Here is an 18,234-nt window from a genome sequence, read left to right on the forward strand (position 1 = left end):
GTCAGATATTTCTAGACTATTTAGGACCAACTTATTTCAATAATCTAGAAATTAATTTTAAGAGGTATCTAAGGTAACTAATTTGTTATCTCAATTACATAGTTTATAAGTTTCTCATTTTTGTTATAATTGTATCGAGTCTTTTTATAATTATATTAATAATTATCACATGCGAATTATTTATCAATATCAAAAACCTTATTTATGTTAATTACTGTTATTATTAATCTTAATTAATTATTCGCTATTTTTATATATTTAATATAATCTGTGCACTTTTCTGTCCATTTGTTAAAAATTGTTATAATGTTTGATTTAAAACTGTTTGAATAAATAAATAAATAGTAAATTGTATATGCTGTGTAATCTCTCTAGCTAAATAGCTTGTTGAGTATCCTTATATTATTTTATTGATGATACACATGATAAGTACTATATGTTGATCCCCGCTGTATTTAATGTATAATGATGTAATTTAGTAAAGTATTACTGCACAAGTGAACGGGTTAAGGTCGGTTTTGACCTTACGAATTAGTTATTAAGTAATTATATTTCAAAATAATGTCCAAAATGTAGTGTATACTTAATGTAAATTTAAAATCAGGGCTTTACTGTACAACAAAAACTATGATTCTATTTGATGGTGTTGATATTAATGTGCAATAAATATAGTGAATATAAGTGAACAATTTGAGACAGCTGTGTAAAAAATTGTGTTTTTAGTAAATAATTATTAACTAACCCGCTGGTATGGTTTGCATCCTGTGTTGCGGGTTGATTGGATTCGTATCGTAGATGACCAGATTAATGTCTCTTGGCGGACGACCCCCTTCACCTACGAACACGGCCGCAACTTCGTTTGCGGTAGGCAGGTTGTTTCGCCCGTCGTCCCGGGCCGCATCTCGGACAAAATGCATCGTCACTGGCCTAGGTCGCACACCTGCGGGATCGGCGTCGGCTAGGTCTCTTTCTGCCAGCCACACCTCACGCATGTTCCTGGAACAAATATAGACATGTATATTTTTATACTTAGACAGACTCCATTTAACTGCATTTAACTCTATAATTGTATAATTAACATAATACATAATAATAAATATATATATTATAAATATGTGTGAAGTGTAGTAAGCTTAGGAGACCACATAGGTTGGGTAATAACAATAAAACCTATACTTCATATAAATCCAAGCATTAAATTAGTAATATATTTTGGTATAATTATGATATAATAATAAAAACGTCCCAGCCCTAAGTTATATTTAATGTTACCTATATCATTCATAAGTACATATAACTCTGTTGGTAGCAGAGTAAAATTATAATAAACACATAAAATACATATAATATTTAATATAATTTAAGTAATAAAGTAAAATTTTTTGCTTTGTATACTATTTTGAATCAACATTAAGTAATAACTGCAGTATATTGGTAGCTGTGAGTGTCTAATATCAACGTAATATCTAGTTCAACAGTTAACATAGTTAGTTTATTGGTTACAGTGTGTAATTTTTTTTGTTTTTTCTGTCTACTTTGAGAAAGGTATCTGTAAAAGAAATTTACTCTAAGGGGCAATTTATATTCCTATTGTTAATAAATACAATAAATTTATATCTTACTTAAAAGCCATTGCGTACGGATTTACGTCTCGCAGAAAACCGTCCAATAGTCCCATCACAACTACGGACAGTTCACGATGATTTCTCTGCAGAGCCATCCCAACGCGGCGGGCGTTGGCCTCTGCGGACTCGAGGAAATACAACTGACAGTAGTTGGCATCTACTCTGTCAACGGCCACGTCATTATTTATCCTCTGATAAGTTTGGCCTTGGATACACATCGTTCGCGGTCCACGCCCTCGCAATCGCCTGTCGTCTGTGCCACAGCTAAACGCAGCGAATGCCAGGGCGTTGTTGTACCGGCGAATGTCGTCTCGGAATCTACGACCATCCTGTGAATCTCCAATCAACAAACTCATTAGTAAAAAAGGGGCGGGCAACAACGCGTGTTGTCCTGCAGCGGTCACTTGACCGTTGTTACAGCAAGTGGAGAAGTGCCTATTGGCATCCCGGCCCACAACCTCGCCTTCGAAGTGGCGGGCGTTACACTGTGTGCAGATTCTGTTTAACGCGCCCGCGTTGTGCTGCTCTGGAAGCGGGTGTGTCACGCCTGCCGGCCTGTCAATTATTGGCGCACGCCCTCGGGGTTGTTCACCCACGGCAAGTGGTCGGAACTGCAATTTAAATGATAAGTTTTATCTATGGTTTTTTTTATAAGTAAGACATATTTACTGACCTCTTCGTCGACGTCTGGCTGCAACTCGTCGAGCATGTCCACAAACTCCAGTTCCGCTTGCACTTCGTCCATCTGCACTTCTACCACTTCCACGTCCTCCCCTCCGTCCATCTGGACTTCTACCACTTCCACGTCATCCCCTCCGTCCATCTGAACCTCAACAAATTCCACGTCCTCCACCACTTCCATCTGGACCACCTCGTCCTCCACCACTTCCATCTGGACTACCTCGTCCTCCACTTCCTCCACACCTTCCATCAGGACCTCGACAAATTCCATGTCCTCCACCACCTCCACTCCTTCCACATCATCCCCTACATCCACTGGGACACCAACGACTTCCACGTACTCCACACCCTCCACTGGGACGCCGACGATCTCCACGTCCTCTCTCTCTTCCATCTCGACGTCCCCAAGCACCTAAAAGTTAGGTTGAGTTTAGAGTAGGTACAATTGTATTGATAATTCTATATAATTATAATAATAACAACAATAATTGACAGTAAGCGTAGGTACCTATAATATGCAATAAGTGAATTTATATGAAATAAGGTTTATGTCACACAAATAAAAGCATACATGTTATGGTTCAAATTTTTTTTTAAATAGTTACAAAATAATGTTTAGCTGAATGTGATCAAGTCACACCTATATACAAGCCCTGCCTAACCTAACCTTAATACAATCTTTTATGATAACATTGCAGTAGGTATACTGAATTTTGTTACAGTGAAATAAATAAATTTAAACTTTAAATTAAAACTTTGGTTGAATGAAGTTTAAAAAGTGAGCTGTATATTGAACGCCATAACTATATCAAATATTGGCAATAAGGTTTATAGAATGTTTTTGCTGTTGTCATTTCGTACTGGTAGTACAGTGTACCTACACACTTTATTTGAAATAAAATTAGTTATAAAATCATGTGATAATTATAAACCATCAGCACAGCAAGTAGGCTATTGGATTTGGTTTGCAGTCTAGTGAAGTATCAAACTGTAGCCACTGTGAAATACCTACCACATGGGTGTATATAAATAATAAACACATGATAATGCACACCGTAGTAAAAGTTGATGTATTAGGTAATATTTAAAACTAAGTGAGATAATTGTAACTCACACTACCTACAATTGTGTATGAGTGGACAATGACTTACATTTTAAAAATGTATTGTACTCTTTAACAGTAAGTGTCATATGCAATAAGTGCATTTATATTAAATCACATGATAAGTTGAATATAAGGTTTATGTTACACTAATAGAAGCATACATGATATGATTAAAATTATTTTTTAAAGAGTCTTCAATGTGATAAAATTAAGTACACCTATCAAATAATACGCAGGGTGCACAGTGTACATATTTTATTTTAAACAAAGTTAGTCATACAAATAAAGTCAAGAAAGTATTGAAATAATCTTACTGTATAACAGTAAGTGTTAAAGTGAAATTGCATGATAATTTAAGGTTTATGATACACCCATTGTAAACACCCATAATAAAAGTGAAAATACAGTGAGTTAACTGGAAATTACACTACCCATTGCGTATGAGTAGATAATATACAGTTTAACATGACATTTTGAAGTGAAAAAAGTCCAACTGAACAACATTAACAAAATAATTATTTGTTTTAGTTAATGAATCACAATAAGCTTGACCCAGTGTTTAATATGCAATGAAACAGCAATGTTGTTTAAAGAATAAAAGCAATAACAAAATAAGAGTATAATTTAACACAGAATGTTAACCAACAACAATAACTTAATGCAAGTACCTATTGTAAATGGTTTGCAGTCTGGTAAAGCATTAAACAGTACCTAGCCGCTATGAAATACCTGGCACATGGGTTTATTGAAATAATAAACACATGTGATATTTTAATAACGTTTGAAACAAAGTGAGATAATTGTAACTCACACTACCTACAATCGTGTATGAGTGGACAGATGGCAGTTTTACATGACCTTTTACCACACATTAGTAGTAATATTACACTGTAGTGTATAGGGTAAACAGTGTACATATTTTATTTTAATCAAAGTTATTAGTTGTATAAATAAAGTGAAGAAAGTATTGAAATAATCTTAACATTGCTAACATATGAGACAAATGTTGTTAAATGATAAAATACTTATCCAGTAAAGAGTCTATTTTGTGTAGTAGTAATATTAAGAAAATGTAAATTCATGTAAGAAAACGTCAAATGTTTTGTATGTGTTATGGTGAAATTACATGATAATTTAAGGTTTATAAAAGTATACATGTTGTAGTTAGAGTAAGTCTAAGTCTAAGAGTATCACATGTGAAATGATAAAATACCTATCTAGTACCCAACTTACAAATGAGGGTAAACCTAGGTCAGTAGTAAATAGTGAATAGTAGTAGTAGTAGTGGTGGGGGTAATATTAAGAAGTGTGTGAGAAAAGTATTTTGTTTATTGGTAGTAGAATGTATATTATTAGTTTCACTCAACTGTATAAACACAATATTAAGTATACAATATCAGATATGTAAACATGTATTGCATGGTTACTGTAATCATTGTTATGAATGTATACAATACAATATATAGTTTGTGGATAATGTAGCAAAGTAAATAAGCACACACGTATGTTAATATAAATGTTTTTTTTTTTTAGCTGTGTAAGAAAACATTCCAAATGCCTATAATAATATAATAACTAACTGTAACCGTAGAACATGTATAATACTACTAAATGCCATTGAAGGTGTGTGAGCACTGAAAAAAATCTACCTAAATAACATCAGTACAATGCTATTGGTTAAGATAAATGTTGTATTAAAAATTAACAAGTACCAATCATAGAACAAAGAAATCCACAGAAGAATGTTTAAGTGGTTTCATACATATTAATAACTTTGAAGCATTGTAAAACTGTATTGCACTGTATAACAGTAAGTGTTATAGTAAAATCATATGATAATAATTTAAGATTTATGATATACCAACAATAAAAGTATACATGTTATAGTTAATTTTTCAGAGCTGTACAAAATAAGTAAGTAAGTAAGTAAGCTCTATCTAACAATCTATTGTTTGTATTAAGTATTGAAATAGTATAAACATTTCTAAGAGTACCACATGTGAAATGATAAAATACTTATCTAGTACACAACTTACAAATAAAGAAGAGTAGACCTAGGTCTGTAGTAAGTAGTAGTTGTAGTAGTAGTACCTAATATTAAGAACTGTAAGAAAACGTTTGAGTATTTTGTTTAATGGTTGTAAATACCCATAATAAATGTCACAATAAGCTATAAAAGCAATAAAAAAGAGTATAATTTAATACAGAATGTTAACCAACAACAATAACTTAATGCAAGTACCTATAGAATAGTATCAAAATGGGTATATTGAAATAATAAACCAATATGTGATATTTTAATGCACACTGTATTAGTGAGTATAGTAATGTAATGATCAAGCGAGTGAATCTTATACGGTACGTGCAGCCCGACACTATTTGTTTAATACAGTGATCAAAGGTTGTATGTTGGTTGTCACTCACTACTGACGGCACTGCTCCAACAGTTAGTCGACGGCGATGTACGGCTCCTCCGTAGTAATCACGACCGGCAACAAAATGCCTTGAACAGAGCTTGGAGTGAGCCAATATCTGTCGAGCATTGACACCATTGTCCTCGGCGAACATCACCCATTGACGCTTCCGATCGACATTTGCTGGAAAACTAATACAATCATCGTATCATGAATAGTTGTGTTATAATATGTCAAAAGTAATCGTAATAAGTACGTATACATTATATAAATACCCATGCACTGAAACGCCATCCACGCCTTCGACGTTGCCACAAATCATACAATGTTTGACCATTGTTATATTTGTCTGAAAAGATATATAATAACATTTTTAAAAGGTAATGGCCAAACATTTAGTATATTTATTATTATTATTATTATTATTATATTATATATTATATTTTAATAATAATGTAATATAAGCAAAACTCCGTGTTCGTATAATGGAATTATCTTATCAGTACCTATGTTATCAGTTAATAATCCGGTGTTGTGTGTTTATTTTTAGAAATGCAGTAAATATTATTTGTTCACGGTAGGTATAAAATATTATTACGTGTACATAGAGTATTGAGTATGAACTAAAAAAAGTGACATACTATTGTAGGGTGACGTCCGCACACACAATATGGTCTTGGAAATCGTAACTGCAAAAAGCGTCGTTTAAAAATTTTTGTGCACGTAGGCGTTTAAGTTTATGTCCGGATATGAACACGGAAGTACAAATGTCGTATTAACATTGAATATGAAACGCGAAAAGGTGGAAATAGCGTGTATATAGTAATACACAATATCGTGAATACGGAAACGCATCGTACACGGATGAAAGAAGATGAATCCACCTCGCGTACGTACAATGTCATGAATAAACCAGTAGGTACGCGGGCTATACAAACGTTCTACTATTAATTATTATTATTATGTATTTCAAAATTGTACTCACCGGTTTTGAAAAGCGCCCAACGCAGAACACAATACGCTAATGAAAGCTAAGAAAGCTAAAAGCCTAATATTATAATATTATATTATAAAAAAAAAATATGTTTTTCTGTGCGCTTGGGTTGTGTGTTGCATGGGCGTTCGTCACAAGATGACGTTAGATAACACGGGCGCGTTGCGCGTCGCTAAAGTTGTCCCCCGCACGCCACCACTCGACCGACAAACACGTATCAATTAATAATGGCCATACTGTAGCATTGCGTGTAACGTTTATTATATTTTATTTATAATTATTATTAACCGTCCGACACGCATTCGATACGTCGTCCCTAGGTGTTATTTGTCCAAAGCCCTAACCTACCTACCTACGAATTGAATTGTAAATGTTGTTCAAATCTATAACACTTAAACTTTATCTACACTACGACGAAATATCGTTTAATTGGTAAATCGTACGAATCGTGTGTATTCTCACGTATCCGGTGTGTAGGTATTACCGTGTCTCCCGTCAATAATTATATATATATATATATATATATATATATATATATATATATGAATACTACTGTGGTGATCTGAGCATTAATATTGAATATTATAATTAATAAAGTGTATCACAGACATGCCAATATCATACTAAATAACAACACATTGGAATTTGTATATAGGTATATGTTAATATGTATAATAGCTTCTTAATAAATATTAGATAATAAAATCCAGTATTAAACATTATGCGTTTAGTATCATCGCAACAACAAAATTAGTTGTGTACATATATTATCAATTAATCTTTGTTATTTATCATTTATCTATTAATTTTATTGAATAAATAATTAAATTATACAAAAAATGTATCTATATTTTGAGTAATATCAAATTATGTCATATCATTATACAACTTAACTGCCAGAATTTAAATACATAAAGTTATATTTTGTTTATTAATATTGTATTATTATTTATAATCTGTAGCAGTGTTTTAAACTGTAATATATCAAGTACCTACTACATAGTATATTAGATATTTAACCACATAATCGAGCCCATGTCAAACGATTTAGGTGTGTTGCTTAATAAATGTAGATAAAAGCAATAGCATCGAAGTAGTATGTCCAATCGATCAATATACACTCTTCGTTGGTTTCAACAAGGCCGAACGGAGTCCGTTAGGGCGGTAAAACTCGAATTTTGAGAAAATCATAACATTGTCCTTATAAATATGATAAAGCGGAAGTAATAGCGAAAGGTAAATAACGAATAAAAATTTCAGAAATTACACGGCCGCCGCAAATGAACTTCAATCCCGGCTGCCGACATCGAAACCACTACCCCGGGTCATCCGCACCAACGCCTTACCTACCTACCTACCTACTGAGTTGAAAACTGATGTCAAATCTATGACTCTTAAGCCGATTTCGACATCCTTCAATGGGCGTCGTAAAAGGCGACCCCACCGCTTTGGGCAGCGAACGACCGCCTCCGTCACCCTCGGACGTCGAAACGGCGATATTCGCAAAAAAAATCGAACCCTCCGACGCACGTATTTATGCCTGTATATAGTAATACCCACATGACGGCGGCGCTCTCCGCAATCGGCTCTCGGCGTCGTCCCGCGGCCTCGGGACTCGTCCCGGAGGAAGTACGACCGCAGGCGGCTTAGAAATTTAACAAGGAATGCGAATAAGTCTTCGACGGGTAGGGCAGACGTGTCGAAAAGGTCTAAATTTCGAATTTTTGAAAAAAACGGCAAAAAACGCGCGCGACGGCGGCGGACGTAAAGCACGTCGTATCGGCCACGGAGGGCCCGCCGGGAAAAAAGTACGGTCACGCGCGGCCTCAAAATCTGACGGGGAACGCGAATAAGTCATCAACGGGGAGGTCCGACGTCTCCAATAGGAGTAAAACTCGAATTTTGAAAAAAAAGGTAAAATTTTCGTTCAATACGAATAATAATATGATAAGGCGGAAGTGATAGCGAAAGGAAAATAACGAAAAAAAAAAACGTGAAAAAAAAATTCCGGATTAACACGGCCGCCGCAAATTATCTCCGATCCCGGCGGCCGGCATCGAAACCACGACCCCCGGATCATCCGCACGTACGCCTAAACCTACCTACCTACCTACTGAGTTGAAAACTGGTGTCGAATCTATGACTCTTAAGCCGTTTCGCCGTCCCGGCGAATCGCGAACGCTTTCCCGGCGTCCGCAGAGGGCTTTTGAGCCGGCGATCCCACGGCTTCGGGCAGCGGACGACCGGCTCCGCTACCCCCGGACGTAAAAAACGCGATATTCGCGAAAAAAATCAAACCTTCCGACGCACGTATTTATGCCTGTATATAGTAATACCCACTCGACGGCGCCGCTCTCCGCACTCGGCTCTCGGCGTCATCCCGCGGCCTCGGGACCCGTCCCGGAGGAAGTACGGCCGCAGGCGGCCTATAAATTTAGCTGGGAACGCGAATATCGCGTCGACGGGGAGGTGAGACTTTTGAGAGAGCGGCAAGACGCGACTTTAGTCGAAAAAGTCGGAAAAATCGGTAAGACGCCGCGGCGCTAAAAAATATTCAAGTACGGCCGCGCGCGGCCTATAAATGTAACGGGGAACGCGAATAAGTCGCGAACGGGAGGTGAGACGTTTCCAAAACGGTTAAAACTCGACTATTCGAAAAAATTATCGAAAAACACAGGCGACGGCGGCACTCCTATCGCACGTCGTCTCGGCCTCGGCGGGACGGGACGGGACAAAGTACGGCCGCGCGCGGCCTCACAATTTAACGGGGAACGCGAATAAGGTCCGAACGGGGCCGTCCGAGGTGCGCGAAGGCGTTAAAACACGAATTTTGAAGAAATTTTGAAAATTCGTCAAAAGTGATAAGGCGAAAGTGATGGCGAAAGGAAAATGACAAAAAAAAAAAACGCGAAAAAAAAAAATTCCGAAATATCACGGCCGCCGCAAATTAACGAAATTCCCGGCGGCCAGCATCGAAACCACGACCCCCGGGTCAACCGCACCGACGCCTTACCTACCTACCTACCTACCGAGTTGAAAAGTTGTGTCGAATCTATGACTCTTAAGCGGTTTCGCCGTCCCGGCGAATCGCGAACGCGGTCCCGGCGTCCGCGGAGGGCTTTTGAGCCGGCGATCCCACCGCTTCGGGCGGCGGACGACAGGCTCCGCCACCCCCGGACGTCGAAAACGCGATATTCGCGAAAAAAAATCGGACCCTCCGACGCACGTATTTATGCCTGTATATAGTAATACCTACTCGACGGCGGCGATATCGGCGATATCGATATAAATTTAGCTGGGAACGCGAATATCGCGTCGACGGGGAGGTGAGACTTTCGAGAGAGCGGCGAGACGCGACTTTAGTCGAAAAAGTCGGAAAAATCGGTAAGACGGTGACGACGCCGCGCTTTCCGCTATCGTTCTCTACGCCGCGGCGCACTAAAATATTCGAGTACGGCCGCGCGCGACCTATAAACGTAACGGGGAACGCGAATAAGTCGCGAACGGGGAGGGCGGACGCCTCGAAGAGGGCTAAAACTCGAATTCTCGAAAAAAAAAGGCAAAAAAACGCCCGCGACGGCGGCGCTCGGTTTTCACGTAACGGCCTACGCGGCGGGCCCGCCGGGAAAAAATTACGGCCGCGCGCGGTACGTAAATTTACCGGGGAACGCGAATTAGGTCCGAGCGGGGCCGCCCGGGGACCCCAGGGGGGGGTAAAACTCGAAATGTGAAGAAATTTTGAAAATATCGAAAGAAATCGCGAAAAGTGATAAGAAGGAGTGATAACGCGGCGACGGCTCCGCCGCCGCCGGGAGACCGCCCGTCGAATTTTTTCATTGGTAGTCTCTTACGCTGGTACGAAAAATCGACACAGGCTGCGCCCTCGGGTTTCTGTTTTATACTATAAGACTAGCTCTCCGAGCGTCGCTGGGGGAGACCCCCAGACCCCCCGTGGTTGGTGAGGAGTGTTGTCGATGTCGGATGCCGCAGTGGTCTTGTGGTCTGGTCGTCAACCGAAGCCGACGCGGTGTATGGGTGATACAGAGGTCTAGTGATAGGGATCTGTGAAAAAATTAAGTGATAAGGATTTTAGATTTTGATAAGAAAAGTGGATTTATGATAAGGATGGTGGATTTGTGATAAGGATTTTGGATTTCTGATAAAGATTCTGGGTTAATGATAAGAATAGTGGATTGTGAATGGTGGACAATGTGCGACAACTGGGTAACTTCGTCAGGTATGCAATCCGACTGCGTCGAATCGCGGACAGCGTTCATTACTGTCACCGAGAACGGAAAAATTAATTACTTGAAAAAAAATTCAAAACATTTCGGGCTTCTATGCAAATCATATAGCAATCGTCTTTTAAGGGTGTCTAGCAGGTCAGTCACCTCAGTGGTCCGAGTAGGCAATCCGACTTCGTCGGATAGCAGACAATATGCGTCGGCCGGTCGTCAGGTATGCAATCCGACTGCGTCGAATCGCGGACAGCGTTCATTACTGTCGCCGAAAACGCGAAATTAGGTAATAAGTTTCATGAAAAAAATTGTAACATTTCGGGCGTCCATGCAAGTCATATAGCCGTCGTATATTTTTGAGTGTCTAGGTGGTCAGTCACCTCAAATGACGTTCACCGTAATAATAAGGGTAGGGTGTCTAGCAGGTCAGTCACCTCAGTGGTGTGGGTAGGCAATCCGACTTCGTCGGATAGCAGACAATATGCGACGGCCGGGTCACGTCGTCAGGTATGCAATCCGACTGCTTCGAATCGCGGACAGCGTCCATTACTGTCGCCGAAAACGCGAAATTAGGTAATAAGTTTCGTGAAAAAAATTCAAAACATTTCGGGCTTCTATGCAAATCATATAGCAATCGTCTTTTAAGGGTGTCTAGCAGGTCAGTCACCTCAGTGGTGTGGGTAGGCAATCCGACTTCGTCAGATTGCAGACAATATGCGTCGGCCGGGTCACGTCATCAGGTATGCAATCCGACTGCGTCGAATAGCGGACAGCGTTCATAACTGTCGCCAAAAATGCAAAATTAAGTAATAAATTACGTGAAAAAAAATTATGCAAAATTCAAAACATTTCGGGCTTCTATGCAAATCATATAGCAATCGTCTTTTAAGGGTGTCTAGCAGGTCAGTCACCTCAGTGGTCCGAGTAGGCAATCGTCAGATAGCGGACAATGTGCGACGGCTGGGTAACTTCGTCAGGTATGCAATCCGACTGCGTCGAATCGCGGACAAAGTTCATAACTGTCACCGAAAACGGAAAAATTAATTACGTGAAAAAAAATTCAAAACATTTCGGGCTTCTATGCAAATCATATAGCCACCGTCTTTTAAGGGTGTCTAGCAGGTCAATCACCTCAGTGGTCCGAGTAGGCAATCCGACTTCGTCGGATAGCAGACAATGTGCGACGGCCGGGTCACGTCGTCAGGTATGCAATCCGACTGCGTCGAATCGCGGACAACGTTCATTACTGCCACCGAAAACAGAAAAAAAAATTCAAAACATTTCGGGATTCTATGCAAATCATATAGCCTCCGTCTTTTTATGGGTGTCTAGCAGGTCAGTCACCTCGAATAACGTTCACTGTAGTTATAAAGGTAGGCATCCGACAATGTGCGACGGCCGGGTCACGTCGTCAGGTATGCAATCCGACTGCGTCGAATCGCGGACAGCGTTCATTACTGTCGCCGAAAATGAAAAATTAATTAATAAATTACGTGAAAAAAAATTCAAAATATTTCGGGCTTCTATGCAAATCATATAGTAATCATATAGCGGACAATGTGCGACGGCCGGGTCACGTCGTCAGGTATGCAATCCGACTGCGTCGAATCGCGGACAACGTTCATTACTGTCACCGAAAACGGAAAATTAAGTAATAAAATTCAAAACATTTCGGCTTCTATGCAAATCATATAGTAACCGTCTTTTTAGGGTGTCTAGCAAGGTCAGTCACCTCAGTGGTCCGAGTAGGCAATCCGACTTCGTCGGATAGCAGACAATATGCGACGGCCGGGTCACGTCGTCAGGTATGCAATCCGACTGTGTCGGATAGCAGACAGCGTTCATTACTGTCACCGAAAACACAAAATTAAGTAATAAATTCAAAACATTTCGGGCGCATATATTCAAGCCTGTATAAGATAGTAATAGCGACACGACGGCGGAGCTCTCCGCGATGTCAATCGGCCCCCGGGACTCGTCGCGAACGAAGTGCGGCCGCGAGCAGTCTATACATCTAGGAGGGAACGCGAATAAGGTTTCAACGGAACTGTATGGAGTTCGAAAAGGAGGTAAAACTCGAATTTCGAAAAAAATATTGAAATTTTCGTTAATTACGAATAATATAGGCGGAAGTGATAGCAAAAGTAAATAACGGAAAAAAAAATTCGGATTATCACGGCCGCCGCAAATTAACGACAATCCCGGAGGTCGGCATCGAAACCACGACCCGCAAGTCATCCGCACATACGCCTAAACCTACCTACCTACCTATCGAGTTGAAAACTGATGTCAAATCTATGACTCTTAAACCATAATGCTCAAAAGAATCTAACCCTCCGACGCATATATTCAAGCCTGTATATAGTAATAACGATTTGATGCCGCTAAATTAATTATTGTTGTTTATTTACTAAACGTACCTATACATAAGCAATATCAAACAGTATAGGCATATCATTATACCAGATTTTACTGAAACATATGAAGATCTATTTGTTTATTAATATTGTATTATATGGTATCTGCAGCATTATAATTTGTAATTTCCTCAACCAATCAAGTCACCTAAAACCTGTAATGAATTAAGTGGGTACTATATAGTTATATTGTACTATTGTCTATTCAAGTAAAGAACCATATAATGCAGTCCTTGTTAAATAATATAGGTGGGTCGCTCAATAAATGTGTAGATAATAAAATAGTATTAATTAAATATTAATTATTAAATAGTTTAATAGTATAGTCATATCATAATACAATTTAACTGCCAGAATTTAATTAAATACATAATAAATTATATTTTGTCTATTAATATACATAATTTGACTAACCTAACAACTGAAATATTTTATTATACATTTAATATTTAACCACATAATCGTTTGACATGGGCTCAAAACCTACCCATATAGTATAGTCATATCATAATACATTACCTCAACCAATTAACTCACTTGAACTGTAATATATTAAGCACAACATACTATAAGTCTGTTATGTTACTATTGTCTATTCAAGTAATTAATTTATTATGTTTTAAATAGTTTATTTCATATTATACTCATAAGTAAACCTACCTATATAAGTTGTTTCAAATAGTTTATAGTCATATAATCAAACAATTTAATAAAAGCAGTAGCTGTGTATATTTTTTATTTATTAATTTGATTTTATGCTAAAGATTGAAGAATTTCAAGAAATTAATTAAATACATTCATTTTTACTATGTTTATTTATATTGTATTATTTAAAATGTGTAGCATCGTTTGTATTTTACACCAAATTTGACTCACCTAAAAACTGTACATAAAATACATAAAATTTATAATTAGCAAATTATTTTACCGCAAAACTGTAATATATTTAGTACTACCTTTATAGTATACATGTAGGTAAATTATATTACTATTGTCTAATTCAAGTATAAAAGAACCGTCCCATATATTCCATAAGTTCTATTTTGTTATTGTATTATTTAGAATCTGTTGCAGTATATTTTGTATGCTACACTAAATTTATTTACATATTTAATATTTAACCACATAATCGAGCCCAATAAATATTGCTCAATAAAATATGTACCTAGTCAATAAAAGCCATAGCTGTGTATATCAATTTGTTATTTACCTTTAAATTAACTGTTTATTAATTTGATTTTGTGCTCTTTACGGGGTAAATAAACTCACTTGAACTGTAATATATTTAGCACAACATAGTATACATGTAGATTAGTTATGTTACTATTGTCTATTCGAGTAATTAATTTATTATGTATTAAATAGTTGATTTCATATAATACTCATAATTAAACCTACCTATATAAGTTGTTTCAAATAGTATATAGTCATATAATCATACAATTTAATTTCCAGACTTTAATTAAATACATACATTTTTATTTTTTCTTTATTAATATTGTATTATTTAAAATCTGTATCATCATTTGTATGCTACAACAAATTTGACTCACCAAAAATCTGTAATGAATGAAGTGGGTACTACATAGTTAACATTTAGTTTAGTTATTATAAGATAATAAAAGCATTAGCTGTGTATATTTGTTATATTTTATTAATTTGATATTATGCTAATGATTGAACCAATCAAACAATGCTTAATAAATGTAGCTAAACCTACCTACATAAGTAATATCAAATAGTATAGCCATATCTTTATACAATTTAACTGCCAGAATTTAATTAAATACATTAAGATCTATAAGTTCATAATAATTATTGTATTATATAGTATCTGCAGCAGCTTTGTATCATACATAAAATTTATAATTAGCAAATTATATTACCTCAAACAATCAACTGCCCTAAAAACTGTAATATATTTAGTACTACCTACATATTATACAATGTAGGTAAATTATATTACTATTGTCTAATTCAAGTATAAAAGAACCGTCCCATATATTCCATAAGTTATATTTTGTTATTGTATTAATATTATTTAGAATCTGTTGCAATTCGTTATTATCAATTTGTTATTTACCTTTAAATTAACTGTTTATTAGTTTGATTTTATGCTCTATACTATGTAGTAGGATAGCAGGCTATGCGGCCGGCATCGAAACCACGACCCCCGGGTCATCCGCACCAACGCCTTGCCTACCTACCTACCTACTGAGTTGAAAACTGGAGTCGAATCTATGACTCTTAAGCCGTATCGCCGTCCCGGCGAATTACGAACGCGGTTTCGACGTCCTTCAAAGGGCGCGTAAAGGGGGACGTGATCGCGTCGGGAAGCGGACGACGTGCTCCGCTGTCTTCGGACGTCGAAACGGCGAGATTCGCGAAAAAAATCGAACCTTCCGACGCACGTATTTATGCCTGTATATAGTAATACCCACTCGACGGCGGCGGCGATATGGGCACTTTGCTCTCGGCGTCGTCCTGCGGCCTGTAAATTTAGCTGGGAACGCGAATATCACGTCGACGGGGAGGTGAGACTTTTGAGAGAGCGGTGAGACGCATCTTTAGTCGTAAAAGTCGGAAAAATCGGTAAAACGGCGACGACGCCGTGGCGCTCTAAAATATTCAAGTAGGCGCGCGGCCTATAAATGTAACGGGGAACGCGAATAAGTCGCGAACGGGAGGTGAGACGTTTCCAAAACGGTTAAAACTCGACTTTTCGAAAAAATTATCGAAAAACGCGGGCGACGGCGGAACTGTTATTGCACGTCGTCTTTCTTAAAATTTAACGGGGACGCGAATAAGGTCCGAACGGGGCCGTCCGAGGTGCGCGAAGGCGTTAAAACACGAATTTTGAAGAAATTTTGAAAAAATTCGTCAAAAGTGATAAGGCGGAAGTGATAGCGAAAGGTAAATAACGAAAAAAAAAAACGCGAGAAAAAAATTCCGAATTAACACGGCCGCCGCAAATTATCTTCAATCCCGGCGGCCAGCATCGAAACCACGACCCCGGGTCATCCGCACATACGCCTAAACCTACCTACCTACCTATCGAGTTGAAAACTGAAGTCAAATCTATGACTCTTAAAATATATCTATGACTCTTAAAATATATCCCTCCGACGCATATATTCAAGCCTGTATATAGTAATAACGACTTGACGCCGCTAAATTTATTATTGTTGTTAATCAATTACTTATATAAAAACAATATTTAGTAAACGTATCTATACATAAGCAATATCAAACAGTATAGGCATATCATTATACAATTTAACTACCAGATTTTACTGAAACATATGAAGATCTATTTGTTTATTAATATTGTATTATATGGTATCTGCAGCATTATAATTTTTAATTTCCTCAACCAATCAAGTCACCTAAAACCTGTAATGAATTAAGTGGGTACTATATAGTTATATTGTACTATTGTCTATTCAAGTAAAGAACCATATAATGCAGCCCTTGTTAAATAATATAGGTGGGTCGCTCAATAAATGTGTAGATAATAAAATAGTATTAATTAAATATTAATTATTAAATAGTTTAATAGTATAGTCATATCATAATACAATTTAACTGCCAGAATTTAATTAAATACATAATAAATTATATTTTGTCTATTAATATACATAATTTGACTAACCTAACAACTGAAATATTTTATTATACATTTAATATTTAACCACATAATCGTTTGACATGGGCTCAAAACCTACCCATATAGTATAGTCATATCATAATACATTACCTCAACCAATTAACTCACTTGAACTGTAATATATTAAGCACAACATACTATAAGTCTGTTATGTTACTATTGTCTATTCAAGTAATTAATTTATTATGTTTTAAATAGTTTATTTCATATTATACTCATAATTAAACCTACCTATATAAGTTGTTTCAAATAGTATATAGTCATATAATCATACAATTTAATAAAAGCAGTAGCTGTGTATATTTTTTATTTATTAATTTGATTTTATGCTAAAGATTGAAGAATTTCAAGAAATTAATTAAATACATTCATTTTTACTATGTTTATTTATATTGTATTATTTAAAATCTGTAGCATCGTTTGTATTTTACACCAAATTTGACTCACCTAAAAACTGTACATAAAATACATAAAATTTATAATTAGCAAATTATATTACCTCAAAACTGTAATATATTTAGTACTACCTTTATAGTATACATGTAGGTAAATTATATTACTATTGTCTAATTCAAGTATAAAAGAACCGTCCCATATATTCCATAAGTTCTATTTTGTTATTGTATTATTTAGAATCTGTTGCAGTATATTTTGTATGCTACACTAAATTTATTTACATATTTAATATTTAACCACATAATCGAGCCCAATAAATATTGCTCAATAAAATATGTACCTAGTCAATAAAAGCCATAGCTGTGTATATCAATTTGTTATTTACCTTTAAATTAACTGTTTATTAATTTGATTTTGTGCTCTTTACGGGGTAAATAAACTCACTTGAACTGTAATATATTTAGCACAACATAGTATACATGTACATTAGTTATGTTACTATTGTCTATTCGAGTAATTAATTTATTATGTATTAAATAGTTGATTTCATATAATACTCATAATTAAACCTACCTATATAAGTTGTTTCAAATAGTATATAGTCATATAATCATACAATTTAATTTCCAGACTTTAATTAAATACATACATTTTTATTTTTTCTTTATTAATATTGTATTATTTAAAATCTGTATCA

General features: G+C 36.5%; 1 protein-coding gene across 1 annotated transcript; it reads right to left on the reverse strand.

Annotated features, from left to right (window-relative positions):
- Positions 1 to 737: 737 nt before the first annotated feature.
- On the reverse strand, positions 738 to 6,162 carry LOC132932605 (uncharacterized). The gene is made up of 5 exons (XM_060998982.1): positions 6,101 to 6,162; positions 5,836 to 6,016; positions 2,287 to 2,718; positions 1,623 to 2,236; positions 738 to 996 (listed from the first exon to the last, which is right to left on the reverse strand). Exons 1-5 carry the CDS (start codon positions 6,160 to 6,162, stop codon positions 738 to 740), a joined length of 1,548 nt encoding a protein of 515 aa, XP_060854965.1.
- Between the last annotated feature and the right edge of the window lie 12,072 nt (positions 6,163 to 18,234).

The sequence above is a fragment of the Metopolophium dirhodum genome, chromosome 1 (assembly GCF_019925205.1).
Source record: "Metopolophium dirhodum isolate CAU chromosome 1, ASM1992520v1, whole genome shotgun sequence".
Taxonomy (NCBI): Eukaryota; Metazoa; Arthropoda; class Insecta; order Hemiptera; family Aphididae; genus Metopolophium; species Metopolophium dirhodum.